Source organism: Balaenoptera musculus, chromosome 4 (genome assembly GCF_009873245.2).
Source record: "Balaenoptera musculus isolate JJ_BM4_2016_0621 chromosome 4, mBalMus1.pri.v3, whole genome shotgun sequence".
NCBI classification, from domain to species: domain Eukaryota; kingdom Metazoa; phylum Chordata; class Mammalia; order Artiodactyla; family Balaenopteridae; genus Balaenoptera; species Balaenoptera musculus.
This window is the reverse complement of record NC_045788.1, coordinates 71,415,321-71,442,642: the sequence shown is the minus strand read 5'-3', so window position 1 is coordinate 71,442,642 and position 27,322 is coordinate 71,415,321. Positions and strand designations below refer to the sequence as shown.

General features: G+C 46.4%; 1 protein-coding gene and 1 pseudogene across 1 annotated transcript in view; both read left to right on the top strand.

Annotated features, from left to right (window-relative positions):
- Positions 1–27,322, top strand: part of XXYLT1 (xyloside xylosyltransferase 1) — a 186,468-nt gene that overhangs the window by 93,194 nt on the left and 65,952 nt on the right. Inside the window, exon 3 of the mRNA XM_036851527.1 lies at positions 18,826–18,958. Coding sequence (XP_036707422.1) covers positions 18,826–18,958 — 133 coding nt within the window. The remainder of the gene's footprint in view (positions 1–18,825; positions 18,959–27,322) is intronic.
- On the top strand, positions 16,151–16,969 carry LOC118894864 (annotated as a pseudogene).

Below are 27,322 nucleotides of genomic sequence, written 5' to 3'. Positions count from 1 at the left end.
TTTTTTCACTCAGATGCGCTAAAGATGTTCCCTGATTTTTCACTAGTGGCTCCCTTTGCCTTTGCTTCCCCCAGGTCTTTGCATTTCTGTTTCCCCATCTGGCAGGTCTCAGCTCAAGTGCTGCTTGTTCCAAAGACCCTGTCTGTTTCCCCAACTTTTGTAGCCCTTCACAGTGCCATGTTGCCCCCGTCACTGTTTCTCTTCTCCACAGCACCTACTGCTGTCTGAAGTCATCCTGTGCAGACAGAGAGTGACACAGAAGCAGAGCCCTTGCCTGTCGCTTCCCTGATATATCTGCAGTGGCGAGAACAGTGCCTGGCATACAGTTGGGGGGTAATAAATATTTGTTGAACGATCGAAAGAATGCAGAGTTGTTCATCACGAACAGGGAGGCATCCGGTGTCTTAGAACTCTCTGCCGTGCGCGCCGGCCGCGTGTGCTGCTGGTGGGATGGTCCCTCGGAGGGGCTGGCGTGGCGCTTCTCCTGGGCGGGAATGCAGGGCCGTGCTCATGCCCATCAGTGCCTAGCGATCAGCTTCCTGGGGCAGCATTTTTCCTCCTGAATGCTTGATTTATTTCTAGCAGTATCGAGTTTCCATTTTTATTACAGCATCTGAAGCCTCTCATTAGATGCAGAAGGAAAATTTGGTGCGGTTCCAGATTTTTCTTTCGAAAAGGAGAAAACTCTATCCTTGAATAGAAACTCATAGCTTGGCCTGAGCTAGAAGTGTTTTGGTCAGTCAGGAAGACCCTGAAGTTGTAGAAACCTTGTTTATATTCAAGGAATTAAAGTTACCAAGCATCACGACTGTACTTCAGATATAAGTGAAAGTGGAAGTATTTTTAAAAGAAAATAAGACTCATCCTGGCTTCCACAGAAAAGACACATTCTTTTTTCTTTTGGTACGTGTTCGTTGTTTCTGTGACCACACAGTCATGCCTGGCTTTATAATTGAAATCGTTTGGGAATAGTTTTAAGATTGTTCAACTCTTCCATCACCGGCAGTTACCAAACTCTGTACCTGGATGTTTATCACCAAGGACTCTAATGATGTCACAATGAACTGTTATATGAATTGCACAGAGGCAACTTCATCTCCTAATGTTGGACCGGAATATTCGTAAGGCAGATTTGCCCTGACCTAGCATTCCAGGAGCCAGACCATAAACACTAACCTGTGGGACTCCACCCGCCTGGGTAGAGGAGAGAAGGGGCAGGCCATGGCCTCCCCGCTTAATCAGAGCAGTGTAGGTTTAGAGAGCAGGCAAGACACCAATCACCCGACACCCTCCTGCCAAGAAAAGGTTAAAATGTCATATGTTTCCATAGGAATGCTGAAGTTTTTCCTTCATGCAGGCATTCAGGAAATGAAACCACAAGAAAGGCCAAGTTGAATTTCTTAATCCACCCCAAACAATGAAATCTGAAGTGTGGGTTTATGGTTGGAAAGTGACTGAGTAAAAATAGCACTGACTGACTCAACAAATCAGCCTCCTTAGGCTTCCAGAGCCGCTAATGCATGCGGACTCTGCCCACAGATGCCCGTGCTTGGCTGGTCAGAGCCTGCCCTCCTTTGGGAAGGCGGGCCGGCAGGAGAATTCAGTCCCACTTTTGTCATCTCCTGCCTGGGTTCCCTGCTCTCTCCATACTCAATTTCAGAAGTTTCCAATCCAGGCTCAGCAGCGTCCTTTGGCAGACGTGATTCGGAGGGAGGCCCCCTGGCTGCTTGGGTGTTGGGTTTAGAGGGTCTCTACATCTGGGGCAGTGACAGCTCTATTGCCTTCAGCCATCATTGTCCACGTGAGGTTTACACAGTCACTCACCTGGCAGGAGGGGGATTGCTCTGCCTCAGGCTACCTTCCTTGCCGCAGAGGGTTGACTGAACTTTCCCATTTGCGATCCTGCGTCCTCATGTATCTCTAAGGCTGATCTTTCTTTTGGGGATTCCTCTAGGCCTGGAGCTCTGAGAATGCAACTTGGCCTCTGAGAGACTCATCCCAATAGACTTGAGGGTCTTTCTATGCTGCTCAGATACCCAAAGCACCTGCCATTTGCCTTGAACTTCCAAGATTTACTTGGCAAGAGGAGATGGGGAAAATGTAGCACAAATACAATTAGATAAATAACAGGAAAAAGAAACCAGTTGAGAGTAACTCCCAGCTTATTGTTTGCTTTTTCTTTAAAAAATGCATTTGGAAACCCAGAAAACCACCTTGTGGTGAACTAGGAGGAAGGCAGAAGTTTCTAGATGGACTTGCCTTAGGAAAAAGATTATAAAAATGGGTAACTGGCCACCTTGAGAAGAATCTTAAAGAAACTTGAGGTCATGGCAAAATGCCTTAAATCTGATCGACTTTGCCAGAAAATGGGTATTTTCTGTGAGGTAGTTAATTAATCCCTTTAGAAATGTTTTTAATTTAAAAGCAATACATGTCCTTTTTGAAAAGATGGACAAGTATTTTAAAAATACACATTTTCTTCTAGTTGCATATGTGTGTGAATATATATACACACGCACATAAATATATAATACATTAGTGTATATTTGACATACTGATAACATTATAATTACAATATTATATGTTTTAATTTATTTATTTTTGTCATTACAAAAATACATACATATATATGGTAGGATATTTAGAATAGCATAAAGAAGAAATTTAAAATAATCTGTAATCCCACTATGGGGTGCGGGAATGTGGTAGCTGGTCCCCAAAGACAACCTCCTAAGGAGCCACGCCTCCCAGCATTCACACCTGTGTGCAGTCCCCTCTCCTGGAATTTGGGTAGGCTCTGTAGCTTGTTTTTGGTGGATAAGACCCAGTGGACGTCATGCAGCCTGACTTCTAAGCTCTGTGCAGTTTCAGCCTGGGTCTCTTGGAACACTTGTTCTTGGCAAGCTCCCTTTTGGAATCCAGCTGCCCTGCTGGGAGAAGCCAAGACCCCAGGGAGAGCCCACATGAAAGTGCTCTGGTTGACAGCCCCAGCTGGGCTCTTTGCCAACAGCCAGCATCAACCGCAAGCAAAACGTGTGATGTGGCCATCCAGCCTGGCTGAGTCTTTGGAAGACTGTAGCCTTGGCCACCATCTCCCGGTGTCCATATGGGAGACCCCAGCTGAGGACAGCCCAGCTGAGCCTAGCTGACCCACAGAACTATAGGGGATAATCGTACACTGTTTTAAACTACTAAGTTTTGGGGTGGTTTGTTACGCAGCTACAGGTAACTGGCACAGGGTGTGGGACAGTTTCAAAGTAAACACGCTTAAAGGGAGTATGATGTGGCCAAAGAGCTCAGACTCTAGGGCCAGAAAGGCCTGAAGTGCATTCCTGCTCTGTCACTCTCTAGCTGTGTGACCTTAGGCAAGTTATTTCCATTTGTTAAATGGAAATTGGGAGATTTAAAAGTATTCCAGCGTCTGGCGCTTAGTAGGTACTAAGTAAGTGTTAGTTTCCATATGGTCATGTTGAATAGTCATGGAGAATGGTGATAAGGAAACATTGGAAACAGCAGTGGCAGCAGCAGAGAATATATAATGAAAATGCTACTATATTTGGATATTTTGCGGCTGTGAACAATGTCATTCATTTCTGAACCTCCTCCACACTTAACATAGTACTGGGCACACAGTACTATGGCTTGCTTGGCTTGGCATGGCTAAGGTCAACACAGTGAGGAGTATCTTCTGTGCCTAATATATCTGTGCTATTCTGAGGACAAGCAGCTGGGCTATGAGTGAGGGGAAAAGGCCACCTCTATTCAGAGTGACAAGAATGCAGGGCTGCGAGGGGTTGGGAGAGCATCTGCTCCAGTGCCCTTGTCTTTACAGTCTGGGAAAACTGATGTTCAGAGAAGAAGTGGCTCATCCAAGGCCAGACACAGTGGCAGAGTCAGGCCTGTGAGCCAGGGCTGTAACCTAGTACCCTGCCTACTCACACTTGCCCAGAGCTCCTAAGTCCACATTTCATTAAATAAGGCAGAGCACATTTCATTAGTTGTTTTAAAAAAACAGGGGATCAAAATTAACATCACCAATAATGGGACAAATTGATATGTTGTGCCTCCTGATAAGATGGAGTGAGAAGAACCCAGCATCACTTCTGTGCTGTTCCTGACAAAGATGCATAACCTGAGTCTAATCAGAAGGAAACGTTAGCAAACCCAAATTTAGGGAGATTTTACTAAATCATTGGCCTGTGCTCCTCAAATTGTCCCAGGTCCCAGAAGACAAGGGAAGACTGAGAAACTATTTCATATTGAAGATACATGACAACCATATGCCATCCTGGACCATAAATTTTGTGTTTGTTTTTGGACAATTGACAAATTTGGAATGGGACTGTAGATTAAGCGGTAGTGATGTATTAATGTTAATTTCCTGGGTTTGACGGTTGTACTGTTATGACGAGAGTGTCCTTGTTTGGTAGGAAGAACCTACTAAAATATTTAGAGGTTAAATTTTTTTTTTCTTTTTTTTGCTTTCATCTGCAATGATGTCAATTTGGCATTATATTTTATGTCTTTAATTTAAAAATTAAAACAAATAATTTTATTTAATTAAAAAACCAGAAACTAAATTAATTAAATGAAATTAAAATTAAAACAAGTGAATGAATCAATCAGTGCTTAAGTACAATTTGGTAGAATCTTTTCAATTGTTGCGTCTGTGTTGGGAACAAGTTATAAAAAGGATTTCGAATGAAAATTGGTATCTGGACTCCCAGCATAGGGGCCAGTCTTTTGACTGCTCCACATTCTTGGGTAATTCTTCTTAGATTCATAGCAGGAGGGGCTCCTCTTAACCTTGGTAAACAGGGATGAAAGCAATGAAACATAGACTGTATTTTGGATGGGAGAAAACTATAAAATGGGGACAATAAACCCTACTTGTAAGGATTAAATTAGGTAAAATATGTAAAAATGACCTAGCCCAGTACCTTGTTCCCAGGCATATGGGAACCTCATCATTTTATAGATGATGATAGATAGTTCATTTTTTTTCTTATTGAAGTATGTATGGTTGATTTACAGTTTTATGTTAGTTTCTGGTGTATAGCAAAGTGATTGAGTTATATGTATGTGTGTGTATATATATGTGTGTGTGTATTCTTTTTCATATTCTTTTCCATTATGGTTTATTACAGGATATTAAATATAGTTCCCTGTGCTATACAATAGGTCCTTGTTGGTTATCTATTTTATATACAGTAGTGTGTATCTGTTAATCCCAAACATCTAATTTATCTCTCCCTCCCCCCTTACCCTTTGGTAACCATAGGTGTGTTTTCTATGTCTGTGAGTCTCTTTCTGTTTTGGAAATAAGTTCATTTGTATCATACTTTAGATTCCACATATAAGTGATATCATATAATATTTGTTTTTCTCTTTCGGATTTACTTCACTTAGTATGATAATCTCTAGGTCTGTCCATGTTGCTGCAAATGGCATTATTTCATTCTTTTTTATGGCTGAGTAATATGCCATTGTATATATATACCACATCTTTATCCATTCATCTGTTGATGGACATTTAGGTTGTTTCCATGTCTTGGCTATTGTAAATAGTGCTGCTATGATCATTTGGGTGCATGTATCTTTTCGAATTAGAGTTTTCTCCAGATATATGCTCAGGAATGGGATTGCTGGATCATATGGCAACTCTATTTTAGTTTTTTAAGGCACTTCCATACTGTTCTCCGTAGTGGCTGCACAAATTTATATTCCCACCAAGAGTGTAGGAATGTAAATTTTTCCTTTGCTTTTCTCCCTCTGCAGCATTTGTTATTTGTAGACTTTCTGATGATGGGCATTCTGACTGGTGTGAGGTGGTACCTCACTGTAGTTTTGATTTGCATTTCTCTGATAATTAGTAATGTTGAGCATCGTTTCATGTACCTTTTGGCCATCTGTGTGTCTTCTCTGGAGAAATGTCTACTTAGGTCTTCTGCCCATTTTTTTTATTGGGTTGTGTGGTTTTTTGTTATTGAATTGTATGAGCTGTTTGCATATTTTGGAAATTAAACCCTTGTCGGTAGCATCATTTGCAAATATTTTCTCCCAGTCTGTGGGTTGTCTATTCATTTTGCCATGGTTTCCATCTTTCTTTTTGTAAGGTAGCATAAAAGTCAAAATAATGTAACATTTTCTCAGGAGGCCTGGCTCAGGAGGCAGGAAACCTGGAGAGCCATTTGACCATAGCCAAGTCAGTTTGCAAACCGTCACAGGTTTTCCACCTGAAAAGACTAAAATCTTTTAATGTTTTAGAAAGAAAAACAGATTTTTTTCTCCTGCTTCAAAAGGTAAGGGGATGGGTAGATCTTCACCTGTCTCAGAGGGGTATTTCTGGGTTCATAAAGTGGAGAAACTGGTTTTTCTCCTTGCAAGTTGCCATAATGTGGATTTCTGGGCACAGGGAATGATGTGGGGCCTCTCTTTCCTCAACTCCTCCATGGTCCCAGGGAGAAGTCAGGCGTGTGCCCGAGGGCAGGCTTTCTCCCCTTGGGGAGAAGTTGGCTCTTCTCTGCCTGATCCACTTACCCTCCTGGTGTAAGCATCTCGGTGGTGCCCATCCCTCTCTTGCAGGTCCTCCCGCTGTATCAGCTAGAGAGGATGCTGAAGGAGACCCACAGCCTTGAGTCTGAGGGTGGTGGTGAGCTGTAAGCCCCATTGGAGAAGGATGAGTCTGCTGGGTGAAAGGGACTCAGGCAGTTCAGCCCCAGGAAAGAGGGACGGATCCATTGTTCACACCAGGAAGAACTGCTGCCAAAATCAGAAGCCTTTGTTTTTTTGTGAAGTGAAAGAAGTGGCCAGGGTGCTGGGACCTTGAAGGCAAAACTGCCTGTGCTTGCTTAGGTGTTGTTGTCAGAGACCTGAAGGTCAGCATCCTGCTCTAGCACACAGCCGCGCAGCATGCAGGAAATGTGATTTCAGTGTCAGAATGGAACAAGGCGCCGGCCACACAAGAGGTTCACCACTGGAAACAGTGTTGGGAGATGTCAGCCATCCTTGTGGGGCGGGGCCCAGGTGAGGCATCCTTCTCACAGAACTCCGCGGGCATTATGGAGTTTTGGGGTGTGCTCCAGCTCGCTGGGGTCTGGCTTGGCTCTGGCTTGGCTCACCTTACTAGTGACCGTGCCCAGATTTGAAGAGACAGGTTGGGGCACAGGGCAAGGAGCCAGGCAGGGAGGGAAGTGAGCGGCAGGCGATGAAGGACAGGCGTCCTTCACGATGGCATCCAGGACTGGCGGGCGCAGATCTCAGTAGGTAGGTAGGTAGGTAGGTGATGGTAGGCCATCACGGAACAGGTGAGGGCCGAGCAACCGTCTGGAAGGTGAGCAGACAGGAGTCCAGGCAGGAACACGCTAGTGGCTCCACTGCAGCAAGGGGACTTTGTGCACAAGGAAAAAGAGTCTGGACATGGGTCCGATGATGTGGACTTAGTTCCTGGGTTGCCGTTATTGACCATGTGACCTTAGCAAAACCTAATCTCTTTGGGCCTCTACTTCTTCATCTGCAGAGTGGGTGGAATGAATACTTGCTTGCTGTGGAACTACTGCTAGTTGCTGCTCTATTCTCTCCTTTTTCATTTTTAACTGAATCCCATTTATTAGGGAGCGGCATTATGCCCAGTAAAAGAATATATTCCACAGCTTCCCTTGCAGCTAGGTGTGGCCATGTGACTAAATTTTGTCTGGTGTGATATAAGAAGAATGGTTAAGGACTTCCAGGAAGGTTGCCTAAAAGGTCTGCCTTATTGCAGGGGGCAAAGAAGAGGGAGGGCCTTTCCTCCTTCCTCCTTTCTGTTGCCTGGAATGCAGCCAGGTTGGCTGGAGCATCAGTAGCCATCTTGAACCATGAGGTGACCTTGAGGATGGAAACCAGACCTAGGATAGCAGAATGAAAAGGTAGAAGGAGCCTGGACCCTTGATAACTTCACAAAGCAGCCATCCCATCCCTGGATGGCTTAGCTATGGTCTTATGTGTGTTTAAACCATTGTTACTTTAGGTCTTCTGCCATGTGCAGTTGGACCCAACCCACAGAGGTGCACCTGCCCCCTAGGGTTGTTGTAAAGATTAAACGAGCCAAAGCATGGGAAAGAGTTTTCTGATCTGGGAATGCACTTTGAACATCGCTATGTGCTGTAAAATATAAGGAATCAGTCCTGTTATTGTCATTGTCATCTGAGTGAACCGAAGGGGGCAGTGGGGGGGTGCTGGCCAGGCCCAGGGACAGGAGCGTGTGTTAGGGCAGAGCTTGGGGATGAGGAACTGCAAGGCAATGGGATAAAACCTTTGTTAGTTTCCCTAATTCTGAATGGAATCTGTGGGTCTGGGGTAGGTTCAAATGCCACCACAGAGGAAGAGAGTGGCTGGAAGATGGAAAGAGAGAGGGCAGATGGGATTAGAAGCAAGAGCCACATACTTCCAATAAAAAACCTCAGAATGAGGAATTTGCAAAGTCCAGCTTTGACCGTTTGGGCAGACCCATGGTAACTGCTGTATCGCCATTTCCAGAAAATACCTATTTATTCTGCCCAGAGAGGACTGCTTTCTACAGCTGCCGTCCCTAGGGGTCCGTGAAAACAGCCTGCTGGTGAGGAGCAGAGACCAGGCATAGACTCAGTGCTGGTGAACAAAGTCACACTGTGGTCCTGCCCCCAACAGAAGGAGAGTTTACACGTTTGGAGACAAGAAATAAAGTCTATAGCAGACATCAGAGCGCTGTAAGCTGTGGAGAGGCCAGCAGGGACCATGGACATCCATACCATAGAAATGAAAGAAAGTGGGATATTCTGCTCTTCTGCTTTTCAAATCTAAAATTCAATTTCCCCTGCATATTGAACTTCATAAAGAAGTACATGAGCTGTAATTTCATATTGGCAATATAAGTGAGAGGAAAATTGAGGCTGGGTGTTTTATGTGTTGTCTTCTTATATATGTTCCTAAAGTTTTTCAGCCAAGTTCAAAATAAATTCTGTCCTATCCTAAAGGATATGACTTATACCAAGTCACAGAAGGTGCTAAGGATGAGGGAGGAGACTCCCGTTGCACTGCTGCTGAAGCGAAAACCGTGTCTTTTCATAATACTATGTTTTGTCCACAAAACAGGAGCTGATAGTTGTAAAAAAATGTTACGGGCTGAACCATAGCTAACACTCCATGCTTAATTTTGAGAGGGGTGAGTAGGGCTAGAAGAAAGAATTTGCTTTGTAGTTAATACATAAAACTGACTCTGGTCATTAATTTCAACCTCTTGGCCCCAAAGCCTTTCACCAGAGCTGCTAACGGGTTGTATTAATCACTCTTGTGAACTCCGTTTCCTTTCCCTTCCCCTCCTCCCTCAGGGGAGGGGCCGGCTGCTGATGTGGAAAGCATAGATTAGCCTGGGGGACTTCCTGGCTGCACTGAGCTTGCAGACCCGAGCACTGCTGTATCCTGGCCATCCAGGGACCTGCAAGGCAGGGAAGCGCGGGGCTTCGGAGCAAGTATGGGGCTTCAGAACTTCCTTTCGACTTACTTTTGTGGCATGAAACCTCTTTTTCCTGAAACTTCTCCATTGGCCCTTGCTCAATGAAAGGGTACCCCAGTAGTCTTCAAGTTCCTTGAGGGTGGGGGCCTTGAGGGAGGTGGCTGTGGGATGTGGGAAACCCCAACTCTGCCCATGGGAAACCCAACTCTGCCTGAGATGCTCTGCATCTGTGTGGTATTTTTGCTCTTGATGTGGCAGCATTTCTTGTTTTTAAAGATAATGGAATTTGAAAAGGGACTTCAGAGATGTCTGAAGGCTTTTCTCAGAAACCTGTATGAGGCAAATCTGTGCTTGCCCTCAACTCTGACACTTCCTTGCCAGGTTGTCCTAGGTGAGTCGCCAAAACTCTCTGAGCCTCAACTTCCTCATTTGAAGATGGGAGGTCCTAATACCCACCCAGCAGAGCAGAGTGGAGGTTCGTGAGCTGGGTCAGTAGTTGTAAAGCCCCAGCATGGGCCTGCAACAGACACCCTCTCCCTGCTCCGAGGGAGGGAGCGTTTGTTTAGCTGACCAGGCTGGAAGAGCCCCTTGGACGCTTGGCATGTTCCACTGTGTTCCTTCGTGCCAGCTATTCCCATAGTTAGCCAGCTGTCCTGCAGCTGGGCCTTGCACGGGGAAGGGAATGGAGAAGGAGCTCTGAAGGACAGGGAAAAGCCCAGCTGGGAGGTGACCCAAGTTCCCTGTTGGATGTGAGAACCACCCCAGCCCATTCCACCCTCGGACCCCCTTGGGGACACAGCCTGTGTCTGTGCAATGCAATGGCGGGCCCTCCATCACACACAGCCTGAAACCCTCTAGCAGGAAATGCCAGGCTGGTGTGGCTAGTGTGGCACATCAGGACTGTCTCCTCCCCGGTCAGGAGCCTCTTACCTTTAGAGGAAGTCTCCACCCCTTTCAGGTGCCCTTTGGGTCCTGCAGGCCAGAGGTGCTGCTGAGCAGCAATTAACAAGGTCCAGATAATGATAAAGCAGGTGGCAAATTGCTGCAGTCTTGCCAAGCAGACAATGAGAAAGTGAGCTCCCTTTCTAAGCAGCTGCTTCCAGGTCCTCAGCCTCATGATGCCCCGCATTGCGTGGAGTTGTCATAATTTCCCTTCCTCCCCAAGCCCCCTCCAGGTAAGTGGAAAGCTTGGGCTGATGTTCAGAGGTGAGGGCCCTCTAATGTGTTATAAATATTTATCTTTGGGAAGCTCTGATGCTCTTTCAAAAACTCAAAGGGAGAGAAGGTGCTTGCATGGTTCATCTGCCCCTGGAGAAGGCCCGTCTGCTGCCCAGGATGGGGGGCTCCGTGCTTACCTAAGTGAGTCTTACCTTCTCATCATTTCCTGACCGATTATGTTTTGTGTTGTTCTGTGTGTGTTAAGATGTGTCTGTTGTTTCTGGGGATAGGAGAAGGGAGGGGAGAGGAAAGGAGGTTTTTAAAAATCCTTTTGTTTGTTTGCGGTTATCCGTAATTACTCACTCCGGGTTGTAATTCCATCCACGGTCAGATGACATGCCTTGTGGCTGCTTTAATTGGAGGCTGATGATGAGCTATCTCAAGCCTGTTTCCATCGGGGAACGTTGACTTGGGAACCTCCCAGCTGGTTTTAAGGCCATGGACATTGCCTTCTGCAGTGCACTTGTGCAGAGGCATCAACCCTACAGCCCAGCCCGGCTGGTGCTCAGGGCCTCAGACACAGCAGCGGGGGTGGGCTTTCTGAACCCCAAGAACAATCACCCGGGCAGTTGGAACCTCCTCAGTGCCGTCCAGGATAAGGATGGTGATGATGGTAATGGGGATTTGAAGGTCTTGAAAACGCATTTTTGAGCCAGCACTTGGGATCTTGTCTTTCCTTTTCCAACTTGTTAGAACCGAGTGGCACCATGTTGTTAGCCTGAAACTGGAGCATGAGAGGACGAGGCGAGCCGACCTCCTCTTGTGAAGACGGCACCACATTTTTTACTTTATCCCCTGGAGCTGAAGCTCAAGAGGAAGTATGTCTTAGACCAGAAAGCCCACCTAGGTCCTGAGCATCTTTTCCCAGTTTGAGTTGACATACTTCAGTGGATCCTATCTTGTGATCACACATTCACCAGTCCTGTGTGACCCCTGAACCACCTTCTATACCTTGTAGGCAGCAATTCTTCCGTTTCCTGAAATAGCCCAGGTCAGCTTTTCTGAGCTCTTGCCGAACTATTGTCCTCCATGGAAACCAGCGTTTAAAGCTCCAGCTGCTGAGCCATGAGGTGGGAATGCCAGAAGCTCTTCCAGGTTCCATCATTTACCAAGAGGCCTGGGCAACCAGCATCAGGGAGTTGAACTCACCTGAGGAGGATGACCAGCCACAAGTGTGTTCCTCAAACACCAGGTGCACACACAGGTCTCTTCCTAACACGTGAGCCAAGCTTCCTTCTACCTGAGAACATGACGTAGGCACACACTGATACTTCAGTTCTTGTTTTGTGATTTAAACACATATGTGAGAAGATTTTAAGTCTGAGGGGCTGGTCGGAATGCCCCTCACCCAACTGATTGAATGTAGCAGCAGACACATTCCCGGGAATGCACAGGTCTGTCTAGAACAGAGGATGGTGGGCACGGGGCGGACAATGCTTGACTGCTGGTTGCTGTGGCTCTCACACGGGGCGCTGAGCTTGAGTCTCCATGGGTGGCTCTGAGATGCTAAGTCAGGTTCCTGCCTCCCTTTGAATTTAGCACAGCTCAAGGTGTGTTCTTAGAGGAATGTAAAGATTTGTTTGTTTTTTTAACATCTCTGCCTGAAGTTAATGTGAGAATATGGAGAGCCATTTTCCCATTTCCAAAAGTTGACTACAAACTGTGTGGGTCATGGAAGTCTTTCTTTTCTTTGGCTACTACTTATTAATCTTCAGGTTTACATTTTCATGGGTAATTTGCGGATCCTCCATGAGCTAGTTGTGTTGGGTGCCTGGCAAGTCTTGTGCACAACCCTTTGGGCCATTACACAATATCTTCTGCTCCCTAGGAGTTCATGGTCCATGCTGGGAGTGGGTGGTGGCAGGGGGGCTAGTTAACATGAGAGCATTGGCTAGGGAGTCAGAAGACCTGAGTTCTGGAATCAGCTTGGCCACTTAGCTGGACTGTGTAATCCCTGGCAAGTCCTTCTGCTTCTTTGGTCCTCAGTTTCCCCATTTGTAAATGGATATATTGGCCTCAGTTATTATCAGGTTCCCTTTTCAAATCCATTATCCTAGATTATTCTGTCCACTACCTTTTTTGCTTTCTTCTCATGGGATTCTGACATGGCGGACATTCAACCAGCCTGAGATGCAAGACTTTTTTTTGCGTCTTGTAGACTACTCCTCCTCCTTTTGCTCAGACATTCTCCCCCATGCTTTATAGATTTCATCTCCTCTTCGCTTTGGGGGCAGTTATCTCATTCATTTATTCCTTACATTTCAGTGGTCTTACTGCTGTCATTACAGCTGTCCTCCAACCAGCATCTTATCTGGGCCATCACTGTGGCTGCTACTTCCACATATCAACCTTGTTTCATCCTCAAAACAGTCTTTCAGCATTATGTATAAAATGCTCCAGATGTAGTTCCCACAGAGATGACTATATCAAGGACCAGAGGAACAGGGCCCTTTAAAAAAATCTCATCCTAATGAATTCCAGCCTTCCTGGTAAGCATCTTCCTCTTTTCAGCAGCGACATTTACAACTTGGCATCTTATTTCACAATTACATAAAAGGATAACTGTCTGGACAGATGCCTGCATGTTAGTGCAGGCTGTGCTGGGAGCTGTCGGCCTCCCTGAATAGGAGGGAGTGTCCTCCTGCCTCAGCCTGAAAGTTGACAACTGGGTCAGTCCTTTGACATTGGTGTGAAGGGGTCACTTCATGCTGGAGCTGCTGCCTCTTTCCTTCCTAATCAGTTAACCTTGTGTGGTGAAGGCCCTCTTGAAAGAAGTCTTCCCAAGCTTAAGCAAATCCTTCCTGAAAGGTGCTTTACCAAGGAGGAGTTATAAAAAATATTAAAGCATCTCAAATTCCTGTGTCTTAGGGCTGCATGTGACCTTCCCAAGTTCACTCCCAGCCAGTCCCTAAAGGTCTGGGAAAGTGCTCAGATTTACTGAGGGGCATATTAAGACAAGGCCAGGCTCTGCCCAGATGCAGGAACTGGGTCTCCTCAAGAGAATCTGATGTCCTTGAGCTCGGCCCTCTGCCCAGGTCCTGTCCAGGCAGGCCAGGGAAGGAGGTGTTCGGGTTGCTTCAGGCAGATTAAGTAGGATTTAGATGATCTTGAAAGTACACAGAGAGTACACATAGCACATGGTAAGCTTTCAAGGAAGAATGACTGATTGACAGACCGAATGGCCCCTCGATCAGGAATTTCTCTAATTATAGTGAAATTACCGCTTTTATATAGAGGACTTCCTCATAATTCTCATTAGGCCAGGCTGTTGCTCTGCTTTTTGTCTATCAAGGTCTTTGGCACTTCTCCGTGCTCCCAGGCCTCCTGTGCGGGTAGCACTGGAGCTAAAACTTACCTCCCAGGAGCTCCTCTCCCATCACAAGCAGAATCAGGGTCTACTGGGAGGAGTATGCTGGGCTTTCAAGTCACGCAGACCTGGGTTCAGATCCCAGCTCCGAGACCTGTTGGTTGTGGGACCTTGGGCTATTGTTTTTAACCTTTCTAAGCCTCTGGCTCTTCATTTAAACATGGGAATAACTCCACTTAACATGTCGGGTGGTTATGAGAAATAAAACTGTCGCCTGTGTAATAATACCGGACACTTAAAAACCACTCGGAGAAAGGGTGCTTCTTATGTGGCGTTCGCTGATATTATTGGAAGTACTCCCAGGGCCGTGAGGATGAGAGTTCCCTTTCTTTCATAGCCCTGACGGTGCCACAAAACTACCACCATACTTCCTTGAGGCCTCCCATCTCCAGGTCAAACACCCTTTTGCCCTCTCGCCATCCCCACCCCTGGCGATGACGTGATTTCTCTGTTTGGGATGATGGTGCCATCCTGTCCCTGTCTCATGAGGGCTCTGCTCTACCTTGTGTAAGAGCTGCCTGAGACCCTGGACTTGGGAGCTCGGGACGCAGGAGGTGGACTGAAAGAAAGGAGAGAAATGGCCGGGGGGGGGCGCGGTGGGGCCTCCCCATCATGACTTCTTGATGGCTGCAGCTCATGCCTGGACATTCTCTCCTGGGACACAGTGTCCTTCCCTAAGCTCACCATCAGGTTCCTGACCTCTGCTCCCCAGGGCCACCTCTGAGAGCAGCAGGTGCCCCGAGACTCCACCTCGTGGCCTGTCTCTCTTCTCCTTCCCGGCGTAGGGCAGCTTCTAGGAGGCAGCCGTGTCACCACATGGGCTTGCTGACCTCCGGGCTCCTGGGTCACCACCCTTCCTAGTTTCTAGGTAGCTGTGATCATTGTCTTTAGTGCAGGAGGGAAAGTGGCAGTTTTGCTCACGTTTGCGTGTGGGGTGGGCGGTGTGAAGGCAGGCAGGCCGCCGGCTCCGAGCTGGCCTGGGGCCCATTCTCATCTACCCGCTTCCCACAGGGGCCCAAGAGGCAGCCTGCTCCCCTCTGGCCTGGGCAGCTGGATTCTCACCTACTGGCACTTTCTTTTTTTCAGAAAACTCATGTGGGATGTCAATTACTGATTTGTTTCTGCATCACAAAGGAAAGTAGAACAGAGACAAATGAATCAGTTTTCTTGAATCATGAGCTGTGATGTCTTCAAAAACTAATCTAGAGAATGACTGTTGAATTCCACAAACGTTCCTGAGTATTTACTGAATGCCAGGCCCCGCACTATGAGTGGACGGAGGCCAAGATGCCAAAGATGGGGTCCCTGTCTTCAGGGGGCCTCCATGGGCAGTGGGTCCTGACAGCACCGTGAAAGGGTGGTTGAGGGGGGAGCCCGGCATTCTGGGTAGGCGGTGCTGTTAGCTCACTGCTCCTCAAGCCCAAGTCCCCTTCTTCCGTTCAGTCTTCCTCAACTGCCTCAAGCTCTAGTGAGTTCCCTACTCTCCAGACCCTGGGTTCCTGTGGCGCCTACAGCCTGGATGATGTTTCCCACCTGTTATCTCGTCTTCTCGGCGTCACAGCCTCACGAGGCACACTGTATCATCCGCACTAACAAATGAAAAAACTAAGGTCTAGAGAACTGAAATAATTTCCCCAGGGTCACAGAATTCATCAGCAACAGAACTGGAATCTGCTCCCTTGTGGTCTGATTCCCAGGCTAGGCCTTCTCTTAGTACTACTCTTTCTCCTTCATCACTTAACCCCGAGTGGCCCCTCTTCCACGTCACGTCAGCACTAGGTGCCCCCTTACTGTTTTCAGTCACCTGAGTGTCCCTCCCTGAGGGCAGGGCCCAGTCAGCTTGGTGTCTGGTCCCCTGCTGGCACCACCGGCCCAGGAGCTCAGACAGTCCTGTTGGATGAAGGATGGAGAATGAACTCAGCGCCTCTCTTCTCCCTTCTCGCCCCTGAGTCATCTGGGGGCAACGGAAGCAAACAGCTCTTAAGAGCCAGGTGATTGTGAGAGTCAGTCTGTCTAATTATAGCTCAGTTAGTCTTTCAGACAGTGGATTAAAAACATAACAGTAGGCCTGGCGCGGCCCGAAGGCCCGCAGCTTGGCCTGCCATGTTCCTCTCTGCGGTGCTCTGGGCCCGCGCGGCTGGCTTCGCTGCCCAGTGGGGAAGACATATAAGGAATTTGCATAAGACAGCTGTGCAGAATGGAGCTGGAGGAGCCTTATTTGTGCACAGATATACTCCTGAGAATAACCCAGCTACTCCATTTGATTTCACACCGGAAAACTATAAGAGGATAGAGGCCATTGTAAAAAACTACCCGGAAGGGCATAAAGCAGCAGCTGTGCTTCCAGGCCAGGATTTAGCCCAAAGACAGAATGGATGGCTGCCCATCTCTGCTATGAACAAGGTTGCAGAAGTTTTACAAGTACCTCCATTGAGAGTATATGAAGTAGCAACTTTTTATACAATGTATAACCAAAAGCCAGTTGGAAAATATGTTCAAGTCTGCACTACTACGCCTTGCGTGCTTCGTAACTCCGACAGCATACTGTAGGCCATTCAGAAGAAGCTTGGAATAAAGGTTGGAGAGACTACACCAGACAAACTTTTCACTCTTATAGAAGTGGAATGTTCAGGGGCCTGTGTAAACACACCAGTGGTTCAAATAAATGACAACTACTTTGAGGATCTGACACCTAAGGATACTGAAAAAATTATTGATGAACTCAAGGCTGGCAGAATCCCAAAACCTGGGCCAAGGAGTGGACGCTTCTCGTGTGAGCCAGCCGGAGGTCTTACCTCTTTGACTGAACCACCTAAAGGACCTGGCTTTGGTGTGCAAGCAGGCCTTTAATTTATATTCAACTGTAAATATGTCACTGGAGAAATAAAATATGAATCTCCTATCTATCTACATAGACTTTTTATATTATTTGTTCATTTCCATCTGTGTACACCTTGCTTGTAACCTAGCAACTTGCAGCTGTAAGTGCCATGTCAGAACTTCAGAGCACCATTTTAGTCTTCTGCTATCTTTGGCTAACTATGAGCACATTATTCCATAAGCTAGTTAACAGTTATTTCAGTATTACCCATTTTCAACTGCCCCTTCACTTTTATCAGTAATATTAAATTATTGTGAAGTAAAAATTCTGTCAAATTTCAAATACATTTTGCTCTCCCATCTTTAGCCATAGCCAAGTCTTAAGTTAATATGATCTTTCTATAAACCTTATTTGTCAGTATTCTCTTTAAACATTTTTATATTTACAGCACAGAATTGTTACTGTAATTTCAACTGGTAAGTGACATATCAAGCAGACTGTAGGTGTAATGAGGATAGGGTAGTTGTCTCTAGAAGTACTATTTATCATTTTTAAAGAAGGAAGGTACAAAACAAAACCTGACCCTGCAAGTATACAAAAACTAATTGGGGGAAGAAACTGGAAGTGTAACTTGAGTTGGAAAGTTCGGTGGATATGGGAAATATACTTCTCAGCTGAATGCATATTACAACTTAGAAGAAAGAATAAAACCCTTTGTGTACAATATCCAGTTCAAGAAACTAGATATGAGTTTTGCAAGCTGGAATAAAAAATTAATAGCCAGCTTTAATTCAGGGATAGATCTAAACTAATCCAGTTGTTTCAGGATTTCTCAAAGTCACTGTTTGGCCTTGATCTTATGACAGACTAGTAACTATGATGCTTATAAATATGATTATTTTTAAGACTGTCTTTAAAAACTAGTTTTTGAGAAACGAAATTGAGTTATTTGTACTGAGGTGGATGGATCTAGAGTCTGTCATACAGAGTGAAGTAAGTCAGAAAGAGAAAAACAAATACCGTATGCTAACACATATATATGGAATCTAAAAAGAAAATGGTTCTTATGATCCTAGGGGCAGGACAGGAATAAAGACACAGATGTAGAGAATGGACTTGAAGACACGGGGAGGGGGAAGGGTAAGCTGGGACGAAGTGAGAGAGTGGCATGGACATATATACACTACCAGATGTAAAATAGCTAGCTAGTGGGAAGCAGCTGCATGGCACAGGGAGATCAGCTCCGTGCTTTGTGACCACCTAGAGGGGTGGGATATGGAGGGTGGGAGGGAGACGCAAGAGGGAGGGGATATGGGGATACATGTATACATACAGCTGATTCACTTTGTTAGAAAGCAGAAACTAACACAACACTGTAAAGCAATTATACCCAATAAAGATGTTAAAAAAAAAAAAACCAGTATCTGAGGTCTTTTAGCTGTTTCTCTCTGGGTCAGCGTCCTAACTCCACACATATCTAGGTTTGAAGAAATATATAGTAATAAGAACCTGAAGCAATAATGACTTCTGTGGGTGACTTACTACCTGTACCCCAAAGAGAAACACCTGTATGCTTTGAGTTTTCAGTAGGGTGTCCATGTACCGTATCATCTAAATCAGATACTTTTGAGAATGAAATGGTGCTCTTTTGACAATTACACCAGGACAGTGGCCTGAACTGGGGGATCTGGTTGCCTAGTTTTATAGAAACTGTATGTCTGCAATTGGAAGGAAATCTACAGGGCCACTGTTTTTTATGAAGGCTTCTAGTGAGTGGGGGCTTGCTGGTAGACGAAGGGCCTTTGTTTCAAGCAGTGTCTTTGCATTATTCAGTGACAGCAAGAATAATCCAGTACCCTTTTCTGCACCTTCCACTTCATTTTCTGTCAGAGGCTGAGCCTCCCAGGATGTGTGTCTGTCTCATTATTGTATTGTTCTTTCCTCCAGAGATCCTGCGGATAATTCAGCTGGACCTAGACCTAAAGTACAAGACCAACATCCGGGAATTGTTTGAGGAGTTCGATAACTTCCTGCCCGGCGCCGTCATTGGCATAGCAAGGGAGATGCAGCCAGTGTACAGGTATGTGGCAGCAGCTGGTGGGCGGCCTCCAGGACCCCTCCTCACTCCCCCTCCACCCTCGGCAGATTGGGATTGATCGGTCTGCAGACTTTCTGTGCTGAATATCTCAGGGACACGTTTGTACTTACTGCTTATATTTAGTAGTATGGGCAGGTGGGTCTGCACCGAATCCGTAGATGTTAGTTCATTCATTTGGCAGAGTTTGTGACATTTTTTCTTGTGGAAAGCCCAGCCATTTGGATTGTTGGTTCTGGCTCAGCTCAGAATTTTAAAATCTTGGGCTTTGTCTTATAGAGGAGGTATCAAGATATAGCTTTAACTTGCCAGTCTGGTGATGAACTAGGTTTTCTTGGCCTCGAGTCACCGTGACCCCTCCTCTGTATAAGTGGAGTGGGTTTATCAGTGTCTTTCAGGGAGGGAGAGGCAGCATAATTTTGGAACACAGATTGGCATCTCCTAGTGAAAAGCGCATTCTCGTGCTGCAGTGTTTCCCTGTCAGGTGTGCAGCATGAAGAAACTCCAGCACCTGAGGACCAGGAGACACATTCAAGAGTGTTCGTCGCGGCATTATTTGTAGTAGCCCAAACCAAAAACAACCTAAATCCTCATAGACAGCAGAATGGATAAATATAATATATTCATCTAACTGAGTATTATATAAAGATAAAACGAGCAGACGGGGAGCTAGCTATGTGCATTGATAGGCAAAATGGAAATGTAATCTTTAGGGATATATACGCAAGTGGTGAACATCATAAGGAAAACCAAGGGAATGATGGTTCCCAAAGCCAGCATGACCGTTGCCTCTGGAGGGAGCGGGGGAGTGGTGGGAACACAGACACGGGTGGGGATTGCCGCTGGAGGCCTGCATTGCTTTTGTGCTCCACTTGAGGGACGGTGCCTGTGTTTGCATGTACTCCTTTGTACGTAGTATATGTCTTACAATTTAAAAAAATTAAAAAAGGAAAGGAAAAGCAGAAGCACATGTAGGTTTTCGTTAAAAACTAGGCCCACGGCCCTGGATACAGAGAGTTCCATGTTGCTGACTCTTCCTCCTCTGGCCAGAGCCATAGCTCACCCAGAGCCTGGAGCTGGGATTTCACTGCCCCCTGGGCTGGCCCACCCTTCGTTCTCAGTGCACACCCTCCTGCTGGCTCCCTGTGGGCATTCTCAGAGCTAGGCCCAGTCTTTGGAGAGCTGCAGGGCACCGGCAACTGGTGACTCAAGAACACGCGTTTCCTCTAAGAGAGAGGAGAGTGACAGCCTCGGCTTGGTTGTAGTTATTTGCAAGACCCAGATCACACAACAGGAAATTCCTGCAAGGCCTCTGAATGAGTCGATAACTCCTGGGCCTGGTGGGCTGTTCTCCCTTACATAATCCTCCTGCAGGTTACCCCAGAGTGACAAAGTGGAGCCCTTTACTCTGCTGTGTGTGGGGAAGGGGGAGGTTTGGGCAAACATCTGCCCTTGTACTTATAGCAGCCTCCCTGCCTCATTCCCTCACCTTCATACAAGGTGCATCTTACGTCTGGGGGTCTTGATTTAACAAAGGGAGGAGGGACTTCCTTGGCAATCCAGTGGTTAAGACTCCACGCTTCCACTGCAAGGGGACACGGGTTCAATCCCTGGTCAGGGAACGAAGATCCTGGGAGGAGATGGAAGGAGCACTGAGGGTCTGATGTCCTATGTGCTGGTGCCTGCTCAGCCACCACGCTTGGGCTCCTGCATCTGAGGATGGGAGCAGGTGGCCTCCCTCTTTCAGCCCTGGCATTTGTGATCCCAGCCCTTCCAACCCTCACCATTTCCGCATCGTCTTTCCTTGACCTGAGGTTGCTTGTCAGCTGGTGAGCTCCTCACTGCTCCGTAGGGCCAGTGCCCCAGGGATCCTTAGACCAGGCTAACTATTAAGTGCAGTTAGAGCCCTGAGGCCTCCAAGCCTCGGTTTGGAATCTTCTCATGTAATATAAATGGAAACCTGATCACACTTAATGTAAATGGTGTTGGCCAGAATTTATGTTTTCTGTACCTTGAGGATTTTACAAACAGTGAAACTTAAATCAATTTAATTGGCTTTTTCAAAAGAAATCTTGGAAAGATTTTAGATCCAAAATGAAGTTGAGTTTTTCTCACCTTCGGAATCTTTAGTTATCATTCTGTACAATGAGACAGATGAGACCCCTGCGTCAGGGCAGCTGGTAGAGTCCAAAAAAATGCCTTGTTTGTAGGGCTTGCGCCCTCAGAATCAACAGAAATTAAAAGTCCGTCCATGTTCTCCCCGCCTTCCACCCCCCTCCAGCTGAAATGTTTCTAAAGACCTCTGATAAGTAAGTCTGCAAATGACTGCCAGGCGCTAATCTGTGCCCGCCAGTTCTGGGTAATTGCCTTTGGGTATTTGTCCTCTGTTTCAGGCTGAGAATGTTTGGTGCTGGCTGGGGCGGAAACAGAGTGTGGTTTTTTGCCATCTTCCACAAGAAAACTGGAGGCTCCAGTGGCCCAAAAGATCAAGTGTTAGTTGTCTGCCACTTTGGAGTCTGTGCGTGTGTGTGTGTGTGTGTGTGTGTGTGTGTGTGTGTGTGTGTTTGTAGGGAGGGGTGGGAGAAGCAAGAGGGGGGATGAAGGCAGGGGAGTAAACAGGGCCTGAGCAAGGGCAGGCAGCGCCGAGCCCTTGCGATGTTCACACAGGCTCAGCCCCATCTCCATGGACTTGGCCATCGTAGCTGGTGGGGAATCCCCGCGGCTGTCTGCCCACCTCTGTGGGCACTGCCCCTCCCCCAGGAACTGACAGTGGGGCCTGACTGCCACGTGGTCTCCCTGAGTGTGGACTGTGAGATGGGCAAGATTTTGTCATAAACAGAAGCTGCTAGCATCTGTGAAAAGAAAGGAAAATTTAGAAACCAAACAGCACAAAAGCAAAACTTAACTGATGAACAGAGCACATTCTGATCTGGAAATTCACTAAGCAGAAATAAATCTAGACCTTCTCAGCTGTGTTATTTTTATAGTCACTTGTCCGACAGTTACTGTACTTCAAAAAAAGCACATATTAAGTCATTTTTATGGCTGTTTCCCTTCGATTGTGTGCCACAAATGTTAGAGGCTTGGGGGGCTGGAGGAGAAAGTATTTCCCACTGTCCTTTTGAGAGATAGCTTTTTAAAAAACAATTTCCCCCCCAGAACATAACACCAAATCAACTGTGTTTTCGGGAAAATGATGGCTCGTGGGATGCTGGCATAGGGATAGAGGAGTCTTTTCCTCTTGGGTCCCTGTAAGATTTTGTTGAGTCAAATATCTCATGACCTTCCTCATCTGAAAATTGGGGAGCAGTGGTCATCTTGAGTGGAACATTGTCCTTCCTGTCTTGACTCTTTCTCTGCCTCTTTGTCAGGGAACTGTGGTTAGCTGGGCAATGTGGTTAGTTGGGATAAGTGGCCCAAAGGAGAGAAAGGTCTAGTGCTTTCTCTGTAAGTAGAATGATCTCTGTAAATAGACGACTGTATTTTGCAAATATGTGTTAGTCCAGGATGCCGTTTAGAATTTACTTCCTTATGAATGTATTGGAAAAGTAAAGAAAACTGTTGGATCCGCTTTGTGTACAACCTATAAAAATTATAAGGGTGTATCAGCAGGCAAAGCAGCCATATGTAGAAGAAATAGCGCTCAGATTATACTCAGAAGCCGTGGATTATAGTCCTGCCTTTCACAAATTATCCATGTGACACTTTGTAAGTCAGTTGATTTTCTGAACTTCTGTGTTTTCATCTGTAAGTGGGCATAAATATGTTTAATACACAGAATTACTGGAACACTCAAATGAAATAATGCACATGCAAGTTTCTGGTGTAAAAGAGACTCTCAGTAAAGGCGTTGTCTCCCTCCCTCCTTAATCATCACAACTGCATTTGTGTTTTCCTTTCCAGCTGATGTGTTTTTCTGTATCCCTCCTCTTCTACCCCACTCCCAGCCATATAGGGTTGCCAGTTAAAATGCAGGATACCCAGTTAAATCAAATTGCAGATAAACAACGAATACTTGTTTTATGTAAGTATATCCCAAATATTGTATAGGGATATACTTACACAAGTATTTGTTGTTTATCTGAAATTTAAATTTAACTGGGTATCCTGTTGGGTTCCCTTCCTCCCTTCTCTCCCTCTCTCCCTTTCCTTTCTTCCCTTCTTTCTTTGCTAAATCTGGCAGTTCTACCCCTACCAAAGTGTTAAACCCTCACTTTTTAGCAGAGGACAGTGGTCTGGCTTTTTTATAAGATCCTTGAGTGAGCAGGAACAAAGGGTGTGGAACTGGAGCTTATGAGGGAAACGGGTGGGAGGGTGTGAGGGAGGGAGGGTGTGAGGGAGGGAGGCTGGGAGGGTGGGAGGCTGGGAGAGTGGGAGACTGGAAGGGAGGGAGGCTGGGAGGGAGGGAGGCTGGGAGGGTGGGAGGCTGGGAGAGTGGGAGACTGGAAGGGAGGGAGACTGGGAGGGAGGGAGGCTGGGAGGGTGGGAGGCTGGGAGAGTGGGAGACTGGAAGGGAGGGAGACTGGGAGGGAGGGAGGCTGGGAGGGTGGGAGGCTGGGAGAGTGGGAGACTGGAAGGGAGGGAGGCTGGGAGGGAGGGAGGCTGGGAGGCAGCCCTCAAAGTCTCCGTGAGGCACCAGGCCTGAGGTCCACCACCCACCCCCTGCAGGAGCCGGGGCCCAGACTGTGGCCTGGGTCATCAGGGGAGGCCCCTGGGGCTAGGAAGCCTGGCAGTGGCTTAGCCAGGTCACAGGGCTCCTGCTGAGCCTGGAATGAGTGAGTGTGTGAATGTGTGTGTGTGTGTGTGTGTGTGTGTGTGTCTGTGTTTTGAGGAGCTGGGGTCACAGCCATTGGTCATGGTCACTCTGTCTTGAAGCTGCCGCCTGAGGAGCTGCTGAATGGCAGCTTTGTTGGTGGGGGCCATGGGCTTCCGGTTCATTCTCTCTTGGCTCCACAGGCTGGCTGTGTGCTGGTTTGAGCCCAAACCCACCATGAGGTGGAAGCAGCAGGCTAATCCTGTCAGCTGCTGATAACCCCACCAGGCAGGAATTTGCTTTTGTGGTAAATATTTGAATAGTGTCCACTCTTTTACCTTTTTGGGTCATGTGGTTTTTATTGATAGCATTTGTGCCAGCCTAACCTCTTTCCAGATGCTTGGAATGAAAATGTCCAGCTTATTTGCAGGCTGCTTTATCCCACTCCTGGGACTGGAGAAGGGCTCTCAGGGACATTGGGAAGGAAGTGAGGACTAGCACAGAAGTAGGAGGGGAGGAAGTGGACTGATACCACCTCTGCCACTCATGGCTGTGTGACCTTGGGGAAGTTTCTTGATCTCTCTGAGCTTCAGTTTCTTTAGCTGAGACCTGGAGAGTATAGCACTGTACAGTACTGTATATGGTGGAGTTGACTGGAGGCTAAATTAAACAGTGTGCCTGGCACAGAGTAGCACTTCCTACTGGTGGTAGCAATTTTATCCAGTTCCACTCAGCCACGTGGTTCTGTGACCTTAGGGAAGTCACTTAACCTCTGAGGTTCAGTTTCCTCATGGTATGTGAAACTGGAGCAACTGATAATTTAGCATAATTAGTGCTGATATTTTGGCTTCTCAGCATCTGAAACCCCTTCCCATGTTTGAGGAATGTCCTGCCATGGAAGCCTGCCTCCCTTTATGGAAGACAAAAAGGCTGGAGACTCTCTTTCCTGGATTCCTTGCAGCTAGGGTGTTGTTGCTCTGTTCCCCTTCTTCCCCCCCTCCCCTGAGGAAAGCACCATCAGCAATTTAGCATCTATGCAGGCTTGTTTTATACTTTTACTATATACCCGAAGCAATATAAGGTACTTGCAGAACAGAAACTGACAGTATTACAAGGAGAAAACAATGAGTCCACAATGATGGAGTGACATTTTAACATGCCTCTATCAGAAACCAGGAGCTCAAAGAGGCGGAAGGTATGTGTACAGAAGATCGCAGCAGAGGAGGAAGGAAAAGGTGGTGGTGAGGGGAACATGAGGAGGACAGACTGTGCCTGAGGCAGGCACCGGTCCCCTGTTTCACACCGTGAGCCTGGCTGGGGGCCTGCGCTATTTCAGTGCCCTCCAGAACGTGACCTTCCAGTCGCTACCTGCTTCTGGACTCCAGCCCTTGGCTCTAGTGGTTTCTGGTTCATGGAAATGTTCATCTCATTTTTCACCCCTACTATTTCCCTTCCCCTGCTGCATTCCTTGAATTTAAAAAATTATTATATAAGAGTAATACATTTTCATTAAAAATTCAAACAGTATACGAGGATTATTATTTTTCCAGAAATTTTCTACAGATTTATCAGTCTTGTGTGTGTGTGTGTGTGTGTGTGTGTGTGTGTGTGTGCATGCATGGTGTGTATAAGTGGACTCATACTTTATATACCCTTGTGCATCTTTTTTATTCGCTAAACAATATATCTTGGCCATCCTTATACCTAAGTCAGTATTCCTTTATTAAACATTGCTAGTCTTCCAATATAATTATTATTCTTTTTTATGTTTTATTTTGGAAAACTTCCAACATAGACAAAGGTAGACAGAATCATGTATTCTGTCCAGAATCTAGTATTCTGGGTGCTTCAGTATTATAATATTCATGGAGCTTCAGTAATTATCAACTCTGAGCCAACCTTGTTTCATCTTTACCCCCCTCCACTTTTCCTTTTCCCTCCTCCCCAGCCACCCCCATTATTTTGAAGCAAACCCAGACAGCATACCATTTCATCAGTAAATGTCATTTAAAATCCATTATTTAAAAAAAAAACAATTCTATGTGCTTGTTTCTGGGTTTGGAGCTGAGAGGTTGTGTGAACTCATGGTGTCATTTTGTCTTCACGTTTCTCGGTCTGAAATCAGTTTGTATGAGGGAGGAAAACAGACAGACACGGCTCTAACATCTAGCCAAGCAGCATCTTCCATCCCTCTCCAGATTGTCTTATGTCAGGATGTTAATGTAGCAGTAGTGTCTTGAAGATTCTACGGCCAATATAAATTCAGGTCCATTGCTCACTAGGCATGAAGCTCTGCTTTTAAGAGAACCTGTCCCCGCCGTCGTTTCAGGATGAGTAAGCATGGGGCTTGGAGGTGAAAGTAGTAGATTTTCTTCTTCCCGCTGATACCTGAGGATCAACTTCTCGGCTCTTGTTCTTGTGTTTTTAAAAAAAAATTAACCAAGATTGAACCTGTCAGTTTCTATTAGAGTTAAATCTGAGTAAAGAGAGAAAAGCTTGCCAGCTTTTAAACTAGTGACTGATAAAGAAGCCCCGTATTCCTTCTTCCCTGGGATTTAGAAGACAGGGCTGACTGCTTTTGCGGAGCCCGTGTAACCTGCAGGCAGTGGTGTAGCCCCTCCAGGAATCACTAGTAAAAGGGGAGAGAAATACCTGCCCTGTGGTGGAGATAAAAATATCTATTAGAAGATTATTATTTTTTAATGACACCACTGGGAAAATGTATTTTAAAAGGAAAAAGCTGCATACAGAAAACCTGAGTGGAATTGTGTTACTGTTAATATAATTATTTCCTCTCTGATGGCTGTGCCCGCCGGGGAAGCTGTGAACATCTGCTGTCATCTGAAGGCCATGGGAGTCAGGGAGGCTCCCAAAGGCCGAGTGCTCAGGCTGAGATGAGGTCCTGGTGGGGACCATGTGAGGGGCTTCCCTCCTCTGAAAACACTACTCATTTCAGCTCTTCTGTCATCCTGTGCATTATGAGTCCTCTGGCACTACTGAATCAGTAAGATCCATGGCATGGTACCTGACTGACACAGATGTCACTGGAAGAATGAGTGAGGAAATGAAGGAGCGGATGGGGTGAGGCCAGGTTGCATGCTTTAGGGTGTGCAGACCGGGTGCCAGGCACGTAGTAGCTGTTGATTGAACACATAAAGGAACCATTGTTTAATCAGAGGATGCTTCCTCAACAGTGTGTCGGCCAGCTGTTAAGTAAAGGTCCATAGTCCGTCACTGGTGTTTTTATAGAAATTGCTTTCACATTTTTCTTTTAAAGACAATCCATAGGAAACATTGTTATTCTTAATTTTTATTGGGTTCATCGCGTGTGACCCGTAAGATGAGGTGCTTTGAGGAATTACGAGGCAGAACACATGGTTCCTGCTTTCAAGGAGATTATAATGTGAGGGAGATAGGGCAGATGAAATTCAGTAAAGACACAAATGCCAAAGAGGCAAATACCAAGTCAGTGCTGCTGTTTAGAGGTTTCCCTTGGATGAGCCACAAATACGTGGGACTGAGAACTTCACTGTGTGGCCAACGTCATCCTCAGTTTAATATTCTGCCTTCAGAATTCTAAGGGGTGTGTGTGTGTG